Genomic DNA, 22,059 nt, shown 5'->3' with positions numbered 1-22,059 from the left:
TAATTTAGCCCTCTTATTTAGTATTCTTGGAAAAAAAATAATAGGTTAACACAACTATAAAGGAAACCATCAATCAAGGGATAAAATCCAGGTTGACGTGGTGGAATTCTTTTAAAGTTTTTCATATCCCTTCCTTGACAATTTTCCAGGTGGAGTGTATAAAGTCTGGAGGGGAGTTTCTCCTCTAAGAGCTAAAGGGTGTGTTTAATACAGTAACCGTTGACTAACCAGGTGCATACCAATAGAGCTACCGGCTGATGAAAACCAATGAAAATATCTTATGGACACTCAATGCACTAATCACTGACGTTATCAAATCAACAGATCAGTGCAACTGGTTCCTTGATCATGTGGACAGCCGAAAATAAAAAATTTGAATTTTAGCATTACTTCAGATAATCAGGAAAACATTCAGAAGCATGTTTATTGATCTGAAAAAAAATCGAAGTAATTGCAACTAAACTAATAATACTTACAATTAAATTGGGATTATAGAAAGGGTTCGACTCTTTACAAAATATATCATCATGGCAAATTTCTGTTTCCAGCAGTCCCAAAAACAACATATTAGGATGATTTTTCAGAAAAATTCTGTAAAAATTATTACAAAAATGAAACAGTATCTTTAAACAATGTACAGAGAGTCAAACACAGTAATAATATCTTTGCAGTAGGAACAGCAAATTTTCTATCTTTGTTCACAGTTAAACTACAGTATGAGATCCCAAATCCAGAACTTTTTTTCCTTAAATACATAAAAATAGATTTTTTTTTTGCGGTTTTAAAAGTCCAAAATTGTTAACGTTTGTTGTTGAAAACACAGTACTTTCATTTCTGCCTTTTTTTTAAAAACGTTTATTTTTGCTGTCATGTGTTACGCTTAAATAAGCGTTTTGCTGTAATTATGCAGCAATCTTTTAATATCCACTTTCGATTAACGATGCTTTTTTTTTCTTTTCATAAGTATGCAATAAAAAGCCTATTGAACAAAAATGCAAAATTATTTTCAGTAAATATATGTGTTTATTGTATCAATTGGCGGTATTTTAATCGATATTTCAATAAAAAGTGACATCCACGGACCATATGCCCCCGCAGATTATCTCTCGATGTAAAAGTTATGGGGATTGTCGAAAATGAAGAACAAGTAAAACAGCTGCAAGAGGATTTAGATCATATTACTAAGTGGGCAGATAAATGGGGTATGGCAGTTAATGTAGGGAAATGTCAAGTGCTACACTTAGGTCATGGAAATAAGCGTATGAGATATCGTTGACAGGGTTCAGTCATAAATCAGGCAGAAAATGTTATGGATCTGGGTGTCTTTATAAATCAGGACTTCAAGTTTAGTCAACAGTGCAGTATTGCTAGTAACAAAGCCAACAAAATGCTTGGGTTCATCAATAGATCTATTTCAAACAAATCTAAGAAAGTTCTTCTGCCTTTATATAGGAGTTTAGTAAGACCTCATTTGGAGTATGCTGTTCAGTTTTGGTCGCCTTATCTGAAGAAAGATATTTTTGTATTGGAAAGGGTTCAAAGAAGGGTAACTAAATTAGTAAGGGGACTCTCAGATTTAGATTATGATACCAGACTTAATAGGCTTAACATGTATAGCCTGGAGCAAAGGAGAGTCAGAGGGGACATGATTCAGTTATTTAAATTTATCAAAATGAAAGATGTAAATGGATTAAATTTTTGCGGGGAAAGCAGGACAAGGGGTCATTGTTTTAAGCTATTTAAATCTCAGGCTAACTTGGAAATCAGGAAAAACTACTACTTTAGCAGGGTCGTGGGCACTTGGAATAGCTTACCGGAAGAGGTGGTAATGAGCAAGGGAGTGGATAGCTTTAAGAGGGCCATTGATCTTCATTGGGAACTAATTAATTGACTAGGACCAGCCTAGCTGGGCCCAGTGCCTGTTGCTGGTCGTCACATTTGTATTTGTATTTGTATTTGTATTATGAAAGATACTTTCATTCAGATGATGGAATGATGAATGAATGAAGATTGATCAAAAAATAAAAGAAATTTTGAACAACATTAGTAAAATCAGGAAAAACATGACAATTTTGAGTCAGAATCCAAAATCCCGAAAGGATTTTGGATTCTGACCAAAATCTGAATCTGACCAAAATCGGACCAAAATCTGAATTCAAAATCCTGAAAGGATTTTGGATCCCAAGCATTCTGGATTTCGGGTCCCATACTGGATAGTTAAATAATAAAAATATTTTTGATAAAAAAATAGAACCCACTTTAAAACTACCTATACAAATTGTTCTGGAAAGTGAAAAATAATTTTATTTTTGAACATAAGTATTGGATGATATCCTAACTATCAACTGACTCAAACAGTAGAAAAGAAAAAAAAAAAAAACTCTGGTGCGAGTCTGGATTCACCCACTGCTTGGCGCAATTTTAACCAATCACACGCCTCAGATGGCAGAATCCAAAATAGCTTGATTTTAACCAATCACTAGATTTGGCGCACTATCACCATTTGGTGAATAAGTGGGCAATTCCAGAATTCACCCAAAACTCTCAAGTTGGAGTGGATATGTTTTTTAGCAACTCCAACTCCATCAGCAACTAGTATGTTGTGGCCATCACGAAACTTTCTTCTATATTTTCTTTTTTTTCTGATCCCTCCCCATGCTTGACGAGGAAGCAATATACTCAACAAAAATAACATTACACATGCAAAACCTTGACGACCATCCCAATGTCTGAATTATTGCAAAAGCAAAGCAAAGAGCAAAAATTGAAAGTTATTTTAAAAGCCTTGCTTGAATTAATTACAAATATTTTATTTGTTAACAAACATAAGATGGCAACAGTCAAAAATTTTAAATCATTGAGATAATATTTCCGATCATTTCCATACAATTAAAATCACGAGAAATACGCAGACGACAATCTATTACGATTTATCTTTCTTATTGTTGCATTAATAAAGCTATTTTTATTCGCAAAAAAAAAAAAAAAAAAAAAATCAACAACTCTTGGAGCGATTGGCATCAAAATTGAACCAAAGCCTGTTTACGTATGGATTCACATATATTCCAAATTTCAACCAGAACGTTGAATTACTTCTTGAGAAAGGGCACTCACAATGGAAAAAAAGAACGGGCGATTGCGCTACCCCCCTTTTTAGCTGTTGACACTAAAATAAAATCAGCTCTTATACCCACTAAGGGCTACTTGCCGATAAATTTTTCTTTTATTTCGTTCATTATTTCTTGAGATACAGCAGTCACAATTGACGACAAAAAATGTTCTATAGCACAGCCCCCGTTTGAGTTATTGTCACCAAAATTGAATCAGCACCTGTTCCTGTTAATGGCAACATATGGACCAAATTTAATTTGATTCCGCCAGTTACTTCCTGAGGAATAGCAAGCACGCGTAACTCAAAAAATGCCCCATTGTTCAACCCCCCTTTGAGGAATTCGCGCCAAAAACCAATGGCCATAAGTTTACATAGGGGCACATGTGTGTACCAAATTTCGTTCGATTTCATGCGGTAGTTTTTGCTGTAGAGCGGCCACAAAAAACTGGTCAAAGTCGAAATGGACTCAGCACACCTCAAAACGTTCGAATCCGTCAAAATTCGAAATTCAAAAATTTGCACGAATCCAATACTTTCTTCTATATATTAGATATAGAAGAAAGTAAAAATCAGCCTGACTCCAACTCCACTGTCTTGCCATTAAGTCCTTCTAGTTCTCATTACAAAACAATGTCGATGGGGGTGCTAGATCAGGGGTTGGTTGGTTCTTAGTCTGTAGCAATAAGGCTGAGCTGTCTTCTCACTCTGCACAAACAATAAAACATAACTGTGGAAGACATGGGATACTCTGGGGGTCTGGGGCACTCCTTGAATTCTACCCTCCCTTATGGGTACCCATGTCCATTGATTCCAACTTCAAGGACTTGTGAACGGAGAAATAAGTCTCACAAACAAGCATGTTAGCAGAATATCCTTTCAACTGAAAATAATTGAGGACTGATTCATGGGGCTTTTAGGCGTTTATGTATTCACTGCATTAATTATTTTGCTTCATTATTATAATTGATCTTAGCTGTTCTAGCTATCAGGCACCACATTTCAGCATGAAGCGATTGTATTGCTCTAGTTGAGCTAAACCAGTATTTGTGATTTGAAATGTACACATCGGTGAAAACTTGCCGACTCTCTCAGGGTCTCCCAAATGACTTTGTGCCTAGAGCTATCCAAAATCTGCAAGTCAGTTCCTGACAGTAATACGAGCCAAAATTGAAAAATAATTAAATAAGCAAAAACTTAAGTCAGAAGATGATAATGAAGCATCTCCTTAAAACATTCATTCTTAATAAACAATACATGAGTTGAAAAGAATAGGAGGATTAAAACCAAACTTACTGTATTCAGCGGCTTTTAGCTCTGATTCTACTGCATGAATCTGAATATAATTGAAATATATGCTAGGTAGATTATGCAGACAAGATTTTGGAAAAAAAGTAGTTTAAAGTTTTGCTGCTTGGCAGCACTTTAATGAAATTCAAAGAAAAGACAACAGCTAAAAAAATCAAAGAATAATGAAATGCGGCATTGGTCTCGCTGCATACGGCAGCTCGCACATTTCGCCTCCAGTGGGTTGGTGCACAACTCTTCTTCTAAAGTTCTAAAAAACAGCGCCACAGGCACCGTATTGCCTTTGATTAGAGAAAGAAGTTTAAATGATGTTTTTTATAAAAGAAAAGTAGCAAAAAATATCACATGAAAAAACACATTGCATGCATCGGTAAATTTTACATCACTTATTTAACAGTGTGTTAATTTTTTTCGCGGTGCAGCTCCAGAATCATTCGAATCTGAACTATTCAATAATTCCCGCTTTAAGTAGAAAAAGAGAGAAATTATGAAAGCAGGATAACAGTGGGCTTGAGAAAAAGAAAAACCTTTGCTTTTGCTCTGTAAATCACTTCTGCTTAGCGCCTTGCAGAATGATGGTGAATATTACACCGAAAATTATGGGGAAAAGTGTTCTGAAAGGGAAATATCTTCTGAACAAAGAACCAATAGGAGAGAATGTTTGGTTTTTAATTAATATCTCCGCTAGTAGTTAGCTTTCAATTTTTCAATTTTATTTTCATAATGATAGAATAACATGTATGAACATCAGCGGTGAAAAAATTTTTGCAATACAATACGTAGTTTTTTTAAAAATAATTTTTAAAGTTTAAGCGAATCTGACATCGATTAGCTCAGGAAGTGACGTCATCCGCTCTTCTGCTGCTTCAGTGGACAAGGAGAAAACGACGAAAGTGCAGTTGGCTACGTTTAAGACGTGCTTAGCATTGAGTTTCTGGAAAATCAAATCTCTCATCCACTCGGAAATATTCGAACACTATCATTGATACTTAAAATACACCGCCAGCTCAGTTATTCCATTCGAGGACTGCAGTTTCGTGCTTTTTAGCACTTATCAGCCCGGAATAGGAATCACATGAGCTGGAGGCGAAAAATCTCTTAAGGGAGCCAAGAGAGCCAAAAAAACTGGTAGCTAATGCAGAATTAGCAAACCAGATGAGCGACGGCAACAATGGTGCGGTTCAACTCAAAGATTGATGGCAAAGCTAAGGTATGTTGTAGTAAGTTACCGCCCTAAAGCCAGGGCTAAGGCAGAAATACTTAAAATACACCACCAACTCAGTTATTCCATCCAAGGACTGCAGTTTCGTGCTTTTTAGCACTCACCAGCCCGGAATAGGAATCACATGGCGAAAAATCTCCTGATTGGAAGGATTCGAAAAATCTCTTGAAAAAATGAGCGACCAGTTGCGGTCGCTCATCTGGTTTGCTAATTCTGCATTAGCTACCAATTTGTTTGGCTCTCTTAAGAGATTTTTTGCCCCCAGCTCATGTGATTCCTATTACGGCTAAAAAGCACGAAACTGCAGTCCTCGGATGGAATAACTGAGCTGGCGGTGTATTTTAAGTATTTCTGCCTTAGCCCTGGCTTTAGGGCGGTAACTTACTACAAAATACCTTAGCTTTGCCATCAATCTTTGAGTTAAACCACACCATTGCTGCGATCACTCATCTGGTGTGCAAATTCTACATTAGCTACCAGTTTGTTTGGCTCTCTTGGCTCCCTTAAGAGATTTTTTCGCCTCCAGCTCATGTGATTCCTATTACGGGCTGATGAGTGCTAAAAAGCACGAAACTGCAGTCCTCGGATGGAATAACTGAGCCGGCGGTGTCTGCCTTAGCCCTGGCTTTAGGGCGGTTACTCACTACAAAATACTATCATTGATGTTACTTCAGGAAGATTATTAGATTATGCTTTAACGAATCCGGCCTCCATAGTGTGTTGAAAAGTATTATTAAATTTCTTTAAAATAAAAATATCTGCACTCTCAAAATGTTCGTAGCAACAACAGGGGATCTTCCGCAGAAAGCTGCCCCCTAGAGCCCTGTGACGTTTCAGAAGAGTACACTTTTGCACGTGGGTCTTTAAAAATTCATTAAAAATCAATCATGGTGTTTTAAAATTCGGCGATGGTGAATTTTTGAGGTTTGAGGGTCAATTAACAATATCTAATAGTCAAAATAGAAATATTTAATAGGTTGCAACTTCCCTATTAAAGTCGCACAGCTATGCCTATATATAAACATATAGCTAGGAAAATTACAAATCTATCGATGGTTTGAAGCTCAATTTTCTGTCATTCACAAGGAGTAGCGATGACATGGATAGACAGATAGTCACATACAACATTTATGAATTTTAGATTTTTCCTATTTCACTTTCTTTCTGTGTTTATCAAGGGAGGTGTACATTCATTCTGATAGGTTGTATGAGGCTGTTGACAATGCACTGAGATCGACAAGATGTGTATATAGAGAACATAAGTGTGTAAATAAATAAAAATTTTATTATTCTTTGATTTTCTAACAGTTATCTTTTCTTTTTACCTCATTAAAGTGCCACCTGGTAGCAAAATCTCAAACTGCATATTTTTCAAATTTCGTCCGTGTGATCGGTATGATGTATATTTAAAGTTTCATTCAGGTCTGTTCAGTAGAACCAGAGCTCTAAGCCTCTGAGTACTGTCTAATTTTGACCTCCCAGTGTAAATAAGGAGTCATACAACACTTAAGATACAAATTACTTACTTGACTGTTTCTGCATCAACACCATATTTACCGGAAATATCTAAAGAAACTAAATGTGGCAACAAAGAAGGCTTCTTTAGAAATTCACAAAAAGCTGTACTAATTGCAGAATTAAGCTCGTAGTAATCTAAATTATCCTCCGAAATATCTAGATGATGCAAGTTATGTAACTCCGTCAAAATTGGCAGAAATTTACTAGAATGCTGTAACCTTAAATTATACATATTCAAATATTTCAACCTTTCTTTGCATTTTTTCAATGGTGATATATCAGTGACCATGGTGCCCGAAATATTAAGACTTTCTAATGCAGGTAAATCTTCGGCAACAATAATAAGCCCTTGCGTATTGAATTCTGTAAAACTAACATCTAAGCACCTAAGATTTCTCAACTTCGATAAAGCTATTATAACACGAACTTTCTCACTACTAAGCAAAGAGCTGTTTGAAACATTCAACAATCTGAGATGCTCTAAAGTCCAATCGCCTAAGCATCCAATTAAATCATTGACTGTAATGCTGCTCAATCCAGTAACAACGAGTTCGGTAATTTTATGCTGGCGTAGTACACGGAGTCCTTTGCACGACACTTCAGAGGCATCACTGATATGAACTCTTTGCAATCTGGTCACAGATGGATCAAATATGGTAAGGAGTTGATCAGTCAAGTTTTTTTCATCTAATGCTGCGAAGAGTTGTTCTGAAACACAGGAGGGAAAACAAATACCTTGATTTTGAAGACTGTACTTTAATATATTGCCACTGAAGTCACGTTCGACATGAAAAATGGAATCGATGTTTCTAGAAATGTACGCAATGCACAGATCTTGCAGTAGTTCTGGAGATTCGTACATTTTTTTAGAAACGTGTTCTATATTTCACATAATTAAATTTCAGAACAACAAAATTCCGCGATTTAATACGAAACTAAAAATATCACAAAAGTAACTTTGTTACATATATCATATCACAGTAAAACGAATTTTATGATCAGATACACAATATTATTCCATTAAATGTTCAAAGAATAAGTGAAAAATGTCTTCCGGAAAAATTTTTAGTTCTTTTTTTCTTTAAAAAGCATTAAATAATTTAAAAATTTGCACACATGAGAACCTTATTTTGATTTTGACGCAAAGGTGTTGCCTAATTTCTCTTCCAAAACTTCGTTGCTGCAGACTCGTTACAGTTACGATTACTATTGGAGTCGGAAATACAATACAGCCATTGAACAATTCAACTCTTTTCATTCTTTCTTCTTCTGTTTGTGGTTGTGGATTTGGTTGATGCAGTGAAAATTATGTTGATGTGTAAATACTGATCATGAATACATACTGCATCAGAAGTTCGATAAAATTTTTTAATTATTGCTAAGATGTTAAAATGCCACCTAAAGTGTCTAAGAAAGTTGCAGGAATCATATTAAGAAGCAGAAAAACCATTATGAAGGATGGTTTCATTGTGAGTAACTTATGACTGCAGAAATTAAAACTAAATTTGCTCAAATTCGTTTATTATATGTTCCTGCTTTGCTTCAAGGAAATTTCCTAAACTTTCAACGCATCTAAACGCTTTCTAATGAAAAAAGTATACATGAAGTTTGAGTAAACGGTGTTTAGTTCTTTTCTGAAAAGCGGAAATATTTGCATTCTCTTTTTGCTTTCCTGCAGTGTGTAGTTGCAATATAATCATGGCGTTGAAATTTGTTAAATGACTGAAGTTATGAAAAATTGTTTCCCCCCTCCCCCAAAACCAAACTTTTGGCTGATTAAATATATTTACCGTTTTATGATGTAAAGGCCAGTCAATTAATCGTCAACTTTCCGCGTTCCTCAGATGTAGTTAAATTGGACTTGATTTTATGTTGGTAAATCAAAAGATAAATTGCCTACGCTAAATTAGGAATCTTGGAGTGACTGATTTCTGGACTGAGAATAATTGTTTTATGGCATTAATGCTATATTCATTGTTGTTAAAATTAAAATGTAATAAATGAAACATTTCAATATTTGAAAAATAACTCATGAATGTTCAAAATAGAGCAGCAAAAAGGTATTGATGATAGGTGAACATAGTGTCCCACTTCGTAGTTCTGATATTTCTGATATAAAATATTTTGTTCTGATATTGTTTTTTTTTTTTTAAATAATTTTAGACCCAACAGATTTTTAGTTTGTCCCTAGAGAAAAAGGGAGCTAGGTTCTTTGAAAAAATTGATCTTAATCTTAACTTTCAAATTTGGGATGTACTGATTAATCAGCAGTGATCAACTAATTTATCAAATAACCTATTGGTCAATTTTTACTAATTAATGGGCTGAAAAATTTTTCTATTAAAAATTACTTTTGTTTAGAACATGTAACTATGTTGAATCAATTTTAGCTAATCAATTTTTATTTTCTTTTTATTTCATTGAAATTATATTTGCTTAGAACCAGAAACTATGCTGGACAAATACTACCCCTAAACAATTGTTTCAAATTCAGCTGCCATGTAATTTTGTTACATATATCATATACAGTGAAACCCCTCCTAACGGACACCCCTCTTATGCGGACAATTTTTAATTCCCCAGTTCCAATGCAAATAACATTATTAAACCCCTGTTCTGTGGACACCTCTCTACTGCGGACAAAAAATTTTGTCCCGATAGTGTCCGTATTAGAGGGATTTTACTGTATCACATAATTATTAATCAAAGTCATTTGATTAATAATTTTGAAATTTTTGTGAACAATGTGTTCATAATTTTTTCAGAAAAAAAAAGAAAGAAAGAAAAACAACGAAGTTACTAGGAACCTTCAAAATGAAGCTGAAATTTAAAAAAAAAGAGAATAAGGGACCAAGTTTTAAAAAATGAACTAAAAGGGATTAGTGGAAAAGGAAAGGAATGTTCTGGGACCTCCTTGGATAAATGTCTATATTTTAGTTGATGATATGGCAGCCCCCCTCCCCCCCCCCCCCCAAGCAAATGATAATCATATACGCAATAAAAAGTAAGGTAAACTATCACCCTCTCCTTGAAAAATTTCTGGATCCGTCCTTGTGTCAGCCTAGTCGAAAACTTGGGGGAACGGTCTCTTGGGAGGCCCGGCTCAGAATCAGAGAAGTATAAATTTTATTACTTTAACAGGGGTCTGTCCAGGATTTTTCACAAGGTCCGTTTTTTGTGAAAAATCAAATAATTTTGCAAAAAAACAAAATAAAAAAATTTTTTTTTTTGTAAAAACGAAATTTTAGAATTTTGAGATGCCGCAAACTACATCATTGATACTTAAAGTTGAGTGTTTTCCCTCTTTTCTGTTGAGAAGATCATTCTTGAGTGTTTTTCGGGTATTCAGGGGGGCGGGGTGGGGCGACATCGCTCTCTGGGAGATGGGCACCCCTCAAGTATCAATATATATTTACCATTCTACACTATGTTAAATTATACTAGAAATGTTGTATGCATTGTATTTAAAATAATTGTAACAAAGAAATTCAGGCAGGGGTTCAACATTTAACTTTTTGACCAAGAAAATGTTAAAGAGCACAGAATTTTGTTTAAAAACTTTTAAATTCTGTGATTTTTAAAAAAATTTAAAAATTTTTAATTTTTTTACCTCTTAACAAAGCGTACTAAACATCGAAAATTTGAAAAAATCAGATTCCCATAGCGGATGCAAAGAGATCGCAATCCTCAAAGTGGGCATCTGTTGTATTTTATTAATGTTTATTAAAAGCACAACATAAACAGTTACAAGCCTGAGCAAGAGTCTGCAGTTAAACCATAGGAGATACTATTTATAGATTACACACAAGCATCAAGTTGCAGTTAAACCTGATATGCAAATCACATAAAACAGCATCAAAAGTATAAAAACAGCTTGTACGATGAGTATTTTTGATAAAATTATTTTAGAATTGCATTTTAGAGTCCTATGATAAACATATTAATATCTGGACACAGCTGAAGCAAAAAAAAATAAAATAATAAAAAATAAACCATCGATTCAGCATTTTAATTTTTGACTCATAAAAGAAAATGGAATTTCACTTTGAAAACTTCAAATTCACGTTGTTATGATAATGAAGAGACTTTTCATTTATTTGCATCCTAATAAAGCGAAGTTAGCTTGAAAAAAAAAATGATTCTCATATCGGATGCAAAAAGATTGCGTTTTTCAAAATTTAGGCATCTAAAGAAAAAAAACGGTAAATAAAAAGATTTTATTTAAAGTTAATTAGCCTTTTTAACATCGAAAAATCAAACCCATATAACTTTCTCCCAAAATAACAGTTAAACATCCCACCACCAGATGCTAAGTGGCCATAAATTTGAAGTTGGTAACCCTATCTGTAGAAGTGATCCCCCCCTCCCTACTATCCTTTGCAGTTCTAAATTCAATTCACTGCATATTGTTTATTATTAAATCATGAGTGGGGAGAAAAGTGCTTACCACGCCTATTCAGAAAATGTTGACGCTTTTTCAGAAAAGTTTACAATACATTTCAGAGAAGTTTACAACAACACTGCTGTATAAAACAAACAAGCAAAACTGTAAACCAAACTGACTTTCAGCTGTTAATTTCTTTCACAGAAACCAACAACAAGCATTATATTTATTTGGCCATAGTAGTAGTTAAGTAGTTAGTTATTTATCGCTTGCAGAAGCATCACAAGAGTGCAAATTTTTTTTCTTTTGCAAAATGAGCAGATTTTGTTTAAGTTGATCCCTCTAATTTAACTTTAAAAAAGTTTCCAAACATTATCCTTTTTATACATGGAAATATATGCTGCGTTATTTTGATTTGAGATTTGCTCCTTCAATAAACAATTTGTGAAAGATTCATTTTTGTTTTTCAGAATTTTGTGAAGGGTCCGTTGTTTTGGTTGATTGTAATTCTGTGAAAGGTCTGTTTTAGTTGATCAAATTTTTGTGAAGGGTCCGTTAACGGACCCAAATTTCCTCTAACCAGACCCTTGTTTAATGGAGGGGCCCAGCAACCAAACTAACAATGGCTGACTTGGCTGTTGGAGGTCCTGTTTAAAAGGGCCATTAATCTTCATTGGAGACTAATAAATTAACTAGGCTCAGCCTAACTGGGCACAGTGCCTGTTGCTGGTTGTCACATTTGTATTTGTAGTACTAAATAAATAATAATTTCACAGCATGGAATAAAAATGGTTGAATTACTTATTTTTTAAATATATGTATGAAAGTACTGCATACTTTTTTAAATTAGAAGATATGAGATTTTTAGTTACTTGTAGGAGGGAAAGGAATACTCTGATTCAAACCTTTTTTTGTTCACTTTTTATACATTCAATTATGACATACATTTTACAATTTTCTTTGAAATTAGTTTTCCACAAAAACTTGATTGTTATTATTGATTACCTTTTGGTATTTAAAATTTTTTCAGTGTATTATTGTTATATTTTTTAATTTTTAGCAAATAGAAGTATTTTCTACTCTCATCTGAAGCACTAGTAAATAAATTTTAATTTGTTATGCTTCTGTTTTCTTTCAGTCTTCTGGCATAGGAGAGCCTAGCATTTATCATGCGCTAGTGGTGATATTTTTGGAATTTTTCGCATGGGGTCTTCTCACAGCTCCTATGATAACGGTATTTAATGTTTACATTTCTATTCTTCTGTAATGTATTTTACAGTTGTAAACAAATGTTAGTTGAATATTTTGAATTTAAACATTTTAAAATCTGCAGGTCCTGACAACAAAGGACATACAACATTTTAATTATAACATTATAATTAATTTTCCTTATAAGTGATTTAATTCATAAGCATTCTTTATGATTTTAATACAATTTGGAATGTAAAATTTTGGGAGCAATGGTGACTAATGTCAGGGGTTTCCACCCACCCTTTGAGCAAGGGTGCACCCCCTTAAAAATTGCAAAGCCCCCCTCTCAAATGCAAGATTCCCCCCCTAAAAGGAGAAAAATACCTCTCAAATCAACCCCCCCTTCCTAAAAATTTCAATGGTGCAGTCTGCACCTTAACCCTCCCCCTCCCCCCAGGTGGGCATCCCTGCTAATGTAATGCCTGAAGTTTAGTGCACTTCCTGCTAAATTGTCACAAAACCCCTCTAAGAAAAAATGCAATCATGAGACTTCTGTATACCAACAATTTGTTTAGCAAAAAGTATTTTTTATTGTTCTAAAGTTGAAAACTTATGTTCCAAAATGTAACATTTTAAATTCCTTAGACTTTTTTTTTTACTTCACCTGATTGCATTGTGTCATATTTTTGCATCTTTAACAAGAATTTGAATTTTCTCTTTAAAGATTTCAATTATGTCTATACTATTTTTAATACTATTTTCAGCTAAATTTTAATTTTTGAATTGAGTTACGAAGCAAAAGAAGGCCAAAATCATTATCAAAACTAGTGTTTTTCTTTAACACCACAAGTATACATTACATGGCTTTGACTGAATTCAATATATCAGATCATGTTTCCCAATATTTGCAATTCTTCGTTCCAAACCAATACCTATTTCATGTAAATTCCAATTCCTGGAAGGACGCATCTCTTAAAGGCATTAGAAATCCTAAATACATAATAGAGAAAGACAATAGTTTCTTTATACCAGCATTGGCAAAGAATGACTTTTACAGTCTATCTGAGTTTAGCATGAAATGTGCTATTGTGCTTCAACATAAATGAAATGCATTTTTCCTTGTGTTTTATTTTTTTAAAAATGAAATCTGTAAAATGTATGAACTGAACTTGATTAAACTCAAAAATTCCATTTGTCATTTAAAATATTAAACTCGTCTTGCAAGAATGAGATGTATTTAGCATAATTTGGAAATCGCTAAAAATTTAAAAACGAATAAATAAAATAAATATGTGATAATTCAGAGGTCGATCCAGACCCAAATTGGATCCGCTTTGCAGCCCTTTCACAACATTCAGCATCGTAAAAGTGACCCCTTCACAAAATTCCACATCGTACAAGCTTCCCATTCACAAAAAATCACATAAAAGTTGCCTTTCAACTTTGAAGACTCATTATTCACCAAGGCAGAATTTACTGGTAATATTTTGGCTGATTAATTTTGCTTTCATGACCAAATACTTCTAAATTAAATATACATTTTACAACACATGAAACTGCAGCCCTTACCTATCTTCTTTTAAGATTTGGAATTGAGTTAAAAATAAAAAAAACCCGCACACACACAAAAAAAAAAGGGTGAATTTGCCGGCAAGGGCTTGCTCCCTTCTAAATCCAGCACTTTCTCAGTTTAGAATGATTTGAGAGATATTAGACATACTACGGCTGTATACAGATAGGCACCAGTCTGTCTTCTTGTAAATCATGAACTTTCTGATTGTAAATACAGTGGCCGCCACATATATGAATCACGTTTGTTGTACGTCTTGATTCCATAAAGTGGCTGATTCAATAAAGCGGCTAATTCAATAAAGTTGGATTCTATTCTGTTTTTGACAATTTGATTCATTAAAGAGTTTGATTCAATTAACTACTGATTCAATAAACTGGCGTCCACTGTAGTTAAATTCTTCAATTATAAATTAAATTTAAATATATCAACTATTTTTACAACTGTATATATTATTTGACTTTTAAATTTTAATTTTGAGGATAAAAGAAAGTGAAATAGGCTGGTTTAAAAATGACATTCATAATTGATTGTTTTTATCTCATTCTGAAAAAACTAGTTGCCTAAGTATTTTTTTAGTTGGCTATAATAACATACTGGCTTTGTCTAGTTTCCAGGCTTTGCCAGACCCTGGTTTAAGGTTATGTCCACAAAGCTGAATTGTGTTAATATTTGTTCAATGTCCAGCTTTAATTTCCAGTTGAAATACTTTTAAATAATATATATTTTTGGTATTTTAGGTTTTAAATGAAACCTTCCCCAGTCATACTTTTTTAATGAATGGATTAATAGTGGGAATAAAGGTAAGTAATGTTTAATTGCTTTTGAAGTCTTAAAATCATAACATTGACTCTCATGAGCTGAGAAGTTTAAGATGTGTGTTTTGCATAGCTCTTCATTTTTAAACAGCTAAAACTATTTTTGGAAAAAAAAAAAGAAGAGAAAACTAAAGCAGTGAGTGAACCTTATTTTAATAAAAAGTCAAATTTTAATAATGGAAGGGCTTGTAGGCCGCAATGATCCAACTATATATATATATATACTTCAATTTAGAGGGAGACAATGTAAAGTTTTAAAATAAACTTTTTAATAGTTTGAAAATTACAGTAAAAATCTGCAACAAAGTGTAAATAAAATGGCAAAACATAATTAAAAAAAAAAATTGTAAAACTTGCTACAAAGCACCAACCTAAATTTAAATTATCAAAAAGGTTTTTTTTTCTTCAGGGAGAAATTTCACATTTTTTCTCTTTTCATTTCTGTCAACATTGACTTTTATGTTCGACGAAGCAATTAAAAAAAATTTTCGTGTATAGTGTGAAACACAATTATTCAGTTTTGACTTGATGTTCTTCATTTTGGAGAGTAACTCTTCACTGATGTAACTGCTGCCAGAAAGAGATTTCCTGAACTGAGATTGGGAGCTGATTGTTGGAAATTTATCTTTTTTTTTTTAACATGCAACGAATAAAAATCCAATGTTCTAAAATTTCTCCTGCGAATCACTATTACATTAAAACGCAGAAAGTTTCATTTGACACACAAGTGGTTCTGGTTATCAAAATGCCAGTAAATGTGGGGGAAAGATGTATTGAAACTAAATCATTTGGAGGGGAGGCCATTCAAATTTACACAGAGGGCCACAGGTTGAAGATCACTGCTGTAAGGCATTTTATAAACAAATACTCTAAAATTTTCTTTAAATATTTAGTTTCAGACATGCAGTGTAAATGTTAAAAATGAAATGTTCTTCTAAATTTTTTCATCTAAAAGTAGTTGCTGGAAATGCATAAAGTGTGTTCAATTTTATCGGGTATAGGCATGCATTAATTCAGCATTTTCAATATTTCAGGGTCTCCTATCCTTTCTAAGTGCTCCTTTGATCGGGGCCTTGTCTGACGTATGGGGACGAAAATTGTTTTTGTTGCTGACAGTATTCTTCACATGTGCACCCATTCCTCTAATGAAAATAAACACATGGTATGTAAACATTCAAATGACAAAATTTATTATTGAACTGCAATTTTTTTTCTTTTCTTTTCCCCCACTTTATTTTATGCATACAGTAAACTCTCGATTATCCGCTAGTCATTTAACAATCAGGAGCATGTATTTTTGTAGAAAAAAAAAGAAACACCAAAAACTGTTTTTTTTTTAGAAAAATTGTAAATTTTAACTCAGTTGTTCTTGTTTTATTTATTTGCTTATTTATTTATTTTTTAATTTCGCTTTCTTCATCAAACAGACACTTGTTCTTTATTGATGCTAAATTCTGTTGGGTGAAATTACATAGCATTTTTACTGTACTGTAAATATTATTCACTGTTTGTAAAAAGTATCATTCATCAATACAGCCATGTTTTTGAGGAACAACAATTTTTCATTTATTTGTCCCTCATTTTAGCCTTGTTTATCCACAATTTTTATTATCCGCGGCACTTGTGCCCCTCAATTCCGTGGATAATCAGGAGTTCACTGTATAAAGTTTAAGTGAAGAGTTTTTACTATAGTAAATTTTATTTCAGGTGGTATTTTGCTATGATTTCAATTTCGGGTGTATTTGCTGTAACTTTTTCTGTTGTGTTTGCATATGTTGCTGATGTCACTGAAGAACAAGAGAGAAGTGCTGCCTATGGATTGGTAATATGGTTTTATTTTGTATTCTGTGTAACAAACACAATGTTTGCATCTTAGTAAAAATCATAAAACCCTTCATTATATTAAAAAAAACATGTTTTGTATTAAATGTGTCAAAACTAAACTTGTTAAAACAGTACTAAAACCAGAATTTTTTATGAGGTAGGGCATATAAATTATTCAAATGAATTAAATATAAGAATGCAGTTGAACTTGTATGTCACAAAATGCACAAAAAAGGAGATAAATAACAGCTAAGTAATTTTTTTGGGAAAGAGGTTTTGATCAAATTATTAAGTTAGTTAATTTATATAAAAGTGTAAGAATTACTATATTGTTTAAGATTAGAGTTACTCTGCATGAGAATCATTGGAGATTTACTGCACTATTCTGTATTAGAAATAAACAGTCATTTGCCAAATTTTTTGCCCAGAAATGTTGATTTGGTGCTTAGATTTCCAACCTTAGGGGCCAAATTTACCACCTAATGCAGTGGTCGATTCAGCCTCAAATTGGGTCCACTTTGCAGCCACTTCACAAAATTCTTTATTGTAAAAGTTGCCACTTGACAAAATTTCATATCTTAAAATTCGGCATTTCACAACATTTCATTTGTAAAAACAATTCTTTCATCACATTTAAGCTCGATCTATTCGTCTGAAAGCAAAACAGCAGTGAAGTCCTTTAGACCAAAGGGATTTCAAATTAGATGTGTGATAGCTAAGCAGGCCGTATACAATATGATTTTTTTTGTCACAAAAAAATATATCTAAGAAAAATTCACAAAAAATTCCTCTTTTACAAGAAAAGAAAATGTTCCCAAAAATTTATTTTTTTATAAAATGCGGGCATAAAAATAAGACACTTGGATCAACCCCATGATGTTTTGGGTCACATTGAAGCTTTTCTTTCCTGACGCATTGTGATTAAGACCTGTGATTGGCTTGAAGTGCAAATTTGTAAAAGTGATTTTCAAATGCAATCAATTTGTCCTTCAAAAATCATTCTTTTGCATTCATTAGAAATATTCTATCTGTACAGCAGCATGTTTAATTATATATATATATAGGGTAACGACTCCAGTAATTGGTATTTTAAGAATTAGTCCTTAAACTTACCTCTGGTTTTCATTACTTCAAAAAAAATATTCACTTGCAAATATTTTTGTGTTAAAGAAGGTACATCTGTGCATTTATTTAGTTCACTAAAACCAAAAATATTTCAATTGATATTTTTATAAAAACATATGCATAAAAAGTTACCAAAATCACCAGTAATTGGCAGCTGATACCCCAGTGTATGGCACCTTAGGATCCAGTAAGTGGCACATGTTAATAGAACTGGAAAATCACTTAATTTTTTACTTTTAGATTACATACAAATTTTGTCATCCTAAAAACATAATTAATGGTAATTTAAAGTAGGTAATTATGCATAAATTAATTTTAAATTACACATCTTAACATTGAAAAAGTATTTTAGAGAAATAAAATAAATTTGGAGTGTTGCATGGAAAGAAATATTGAGATTATTGCTGTTTCATTAGTCGGTATGCAGTGTCAACTGTACGAATTATAGCTGTTTCCACAGAAAAAGGAACATTGACCCAATGATTCTAAGGGACAAAAAAAAAAAAAAAAGAAAGAAAAGAAAAACAATTCTCTACAGTCGCAATATCCGACTGAAGGCCAAACATATTTATTTTTTATTGTTTCTCTTGAATATTTAACAGTATATTCTGTAGGATTCAAATCAATAGTAGAACCCATATAATATAGTTGCTGCAAAAGTATCACAAATCAAACTAGTGACATATTGCACAACACAATAGTGTTTATAGACTCATGTGCCAATTACTGGAGACTAGCAAAACTGAAGCACCGCTAAATGGCATCTATCTTTATTTCAAAAATCCAAAAAGGGACAAAAATATATTTCTGCCTACTCAAAGAAACACCTTTCAACTAAACAAAACTTTTGACACCGAAAATTTAAAATGTGTTTTTAAGTTAGATTTTAATGGCGCATGCTTCCCTTAAGCCAGAAAAGAAGCTTTTGCAACAAAAGTGGCTGATTCGACAAAAGCCACAATTGTTTCTCTTTCCTATGCACTGCTACCATTTTGTGACATGAATTGAAGTTAACAGGGTTCGCGTTTACGCGCTATAGCGGGTTTTTTACGCAAATTCGCGGGAAAGGGACGCAACTTCCGCGAAAATTCGGGTCCTAGGGACCCAGAACACCCAAAAGATAAAAACCAGAAAAAAAATTGTGGAAAATGCTGAAGATCTATCTAGTGAATGCTTTTAAGCTTCAATGACCAGGAGAATCAACATAAAAGGATTAAAATGACCCTATCTCTTTATCAGCTATTCAAACACACCCCTACTGTTGACCAGTCAATGGAATTTTAGTGATAAGACTGGAGCTTACAGTGACCTCCTGGGCAGAGCTCAAGGAGCAAAATATTGCAAGTTAATAAATAGCCCATTGTACTGTATTCTAAGAATAAGTTCTCCCAAAACTTTTATCTTGGGGAAATTCCTGAAAACAACAATAAAGATCAAAAGTAAGAGTGGTTTCAATGCAATCTTCAGGATTGATACAGGACAACTGAGTAGTAAAAGCTTATCTATTTTGCATTCACCTAACCAGAATTACTTTTGAAAATTATTATCTTGCATCCTCAATAAAAGGATGGGTGAAAAAAAAATGGCGAACATTTTCCAGATCGCGCAAAACACAAAGTTCTGAACTTAACATTTTTCTTGTTAAATTACTTATGAATATGAATTTTATACAAAAGCACTTTAACCTTGTTCATTTTCGAGTAATTCACCTATTTCTGAGGGGCTATTTTTATTTGGACTTGCAAAAGTCACGTATTAATCGATCGCGCCATTTTGAAAATGGCGAAATTTTAAAAGTAGCACCAAAGCCAACACAGATATTTTAAAAGAGTCAAAATGAAGTCAAATTTTCTAATTTAAGATTGCAAATGAGCAATTTTCATACTCATGTGAGAAAATGTTTCGTTTTTGCGATCGCGATTTTTGCGTTGGGTTAATTCGCTTGCGATTTTTTTCTATTTCTATGAAATTGCTATTGATAATTGATGGAGGGGGGGGGGGGGGCTGTTTGCTTTTTTTCACCTAGAAAAATGTTCATGAAAGCAAAGGTTAAGGGAGTGCTTTCTGCTTGATCAATCAAAGGCATTTATTTTTTATTTCATGGTAAGATCCAACTTTAAAGTAAATTTTGAGTTTACCTCATTTGTAAATGACTAAATAGTTTCTCAAATAGCTAAATCTTGCAAGTGTATTATTTGAACATATGATAATCACAGAAAAAAAAGGGCAAAATTAACCAATTTAGTTTATTTCATACCTTTTTCAAATAACTATGTGGATAGTTTCTTTTCCCTAAGCATAAATAGTTGTATATTATTCAATTATGTGCTAAGATTTTCTGTTTAAAATTTAAGGGACTCATTTTTTCCGCCAAAGGACCCAAATCTATTTCATTAATGGGTCCTTGGGACCCAAGTTATGGATAGTTGAGCGCGAACACTGAGTTATAATCTTTAAAGTAAATGTACAGTTGGTATATAGCCTTCTACTTTTAAAAGATTAGATACTAATCTTATTTTTGGACATTTTTGTTGGTAGTGCTAATCACTGGTGCCGTGCCAATTACTGGGGGTGTTACCCTATATGTATATTTAGACACATATATTTAACTCATTAAAAATGGTACCTAGGTTGTTTGTTTTGATACCTAGAATCTTATACTAGATGCCATCATAATGCCTAGATTTGATCTCTTATTTCGAACTTTGATGCTATTTATTGTGTGATTTGAGTTTTGTTAATTTTAGCTTTTACATTAATAGTAAATGAGTTCAAACATGCTTGTAACAAGAAAAGTCATATTTTCTTCAAGGCTTGTTTTATCTCTTGAGTTAAGTGAATATTCCATTTTATTGAGTGTTGAGGGACACATAACGCTCAATACCCTTTTTTCACATATTGTGTGCGGTCTTAAAAGGAGTTTTTTAAATTGTATTTCTTATTTTTAATGACAACAATAGATTTCACCCCTTTTAACCAAAAAGTAGAAAAGCAAAAGCTTTAAATTTTGGAAACTTTCTTCTTAGAGGTTATTCCTTATAAAAAATATTTAAAAGGAGCACTAAATGGCAAAATACATGACAAAACAAACCCCAGGTGTGCTGGAGCTATTTTGATAAAACAGAAACCATAATCAGAGAAATGAGTGGCTACATAATCTTAATCCTTGTGTGTGGGGGGGGGGGGAGTGATCAAATAGCCATGTTTTCTATTCCTGTTTATTTAATCTATCACCATTTGCAAGTTCTTGATAACAAGTTAAGTGCAACAATAATCAATAATTCAGGCTAAAAAGCAATTGCTTCAACATATTTCTATAGCTTTAAATCAAAGAAAAATAAACATTAATTATTCAATTTGATAAAAATATTATAACTTCTAAAATCTTAAATTTAATCAATATTAATTTTTCCTAGACTTGACTCATATATGTTTTACTTCTTAGGTATCTGCAACTTTTGCAGCTAGTCTTGTAACTAGTCCAGCACTAGGAGCATACCTTGGCAAATTATACAATGATAACCTAGTTGTAGCTTTAGCATCTGCAGTGGCTATCCTAGATGTCTTCTTTATTATGGTGGCAGTCCCAGAATCTTTACCAGAAAAATTTAGACCTGCATCCTGGGGTGCTCCAATTTCCTGGGAACAAGCTGATCCTTTTTCGGTATCATTTATATTTGCATCTTTCCCTTTTTAAATTGTTATTTTGAGAAATGTTTTTGTAAAAATAATTCCATCATGTGTAATTCTTTCTTAAGTTTTGTGAAATCTTTATCCTTATTAATAATAAAGCTGAAAGTCTCTCTGGATGTCTGGATCTCCAGTACGCACATAGCGCCTAGACCGTTCAGCCGATTTTCATGAAATTCGGCATAGAATTAGTTTGTAGCATGGGGGTGAGCACCTCGAAGCGATTTTTCGAAAATTTAATTTTGTTCTTTTTCTAATCCAATTTTAAGAACATTTTCCCGAGCAAAATTATCATAAGAT

General features: G+C 33.0%; 2 protein-coding genes across 2 annotated transcripts in view; one reads left to right on the top strand and one right to left on the bottom strand.

Moving 5' to 3' along the window:
- The window catches only part of LOC129220714 (protein zyg-11 homolog B-like), a 44,974-nt gene extending 36,688 nt beyond the window's left edge, over positions 1-8,286 (bottom strand). The window contains 2 exon segments of the mRNA XM_054855144.1: positions 477-591; positions 7,166-8,286. Coding sequence (XP_054711119.1) covers positions 477-591; positions 7,166-8,019 — 969 coding nt within the window. The 5' untranslated portion in view covers positions 8,020-8,286.
- A 160-nt stretch (positions 8,287-8,446) lies between these two features.
- The window catches only part of LOC129219635 (hippocampus abundant transcript 1 protein-like), a 30,146-nt gene continuing 16,533 nt past the window's right edge, over positions 8,447-22,059 (top strand). Inside the window, exons 1-6 of the mRNA XM_054853896.1 lie at positions 8,447-8,626; positions 12,680-12,775; positions 15,043-15,105; positions 16,155-16,282; positions 16,828-16,942; positions 21,515-21,733. Coding sequence (XP_054709871.1) covers positions 8,549-8,626; positions 12,680-12,775; positions 15,043-15,105; positions 16,155-16,282; positions 16,828-16,942; positions 21,515-21,733 — 699 coding nt within the window. The 5' untranslated portion in view covers positions 8,447-8,548. The remainder of the gene's footprint in view (positions 8,627-12,679; positions 12,776-15,042; positions 15,106-16,154; positions 16,283-16,827; positions 16,943-21,514; positions 21,734-22,059) is intronic.

This window comes from Uloborus diversus, chromosome 4, assembly GCF_026930045.1.
Source record: "Uloborus diversus isolate 005 chromosome 4, Udiv.v.3.1, whole genome shotgun sequence".
NCBI lineage: Eukaryota > Metazoa > Arthropoda > Arachnida > Araneae > Uloboridae > Uloborus > Uloborus diversus.
Note: the sequence above shows the minus strand (reverse complement) of the source record. Positions and strands in the feature narration are given on the sequence as shown.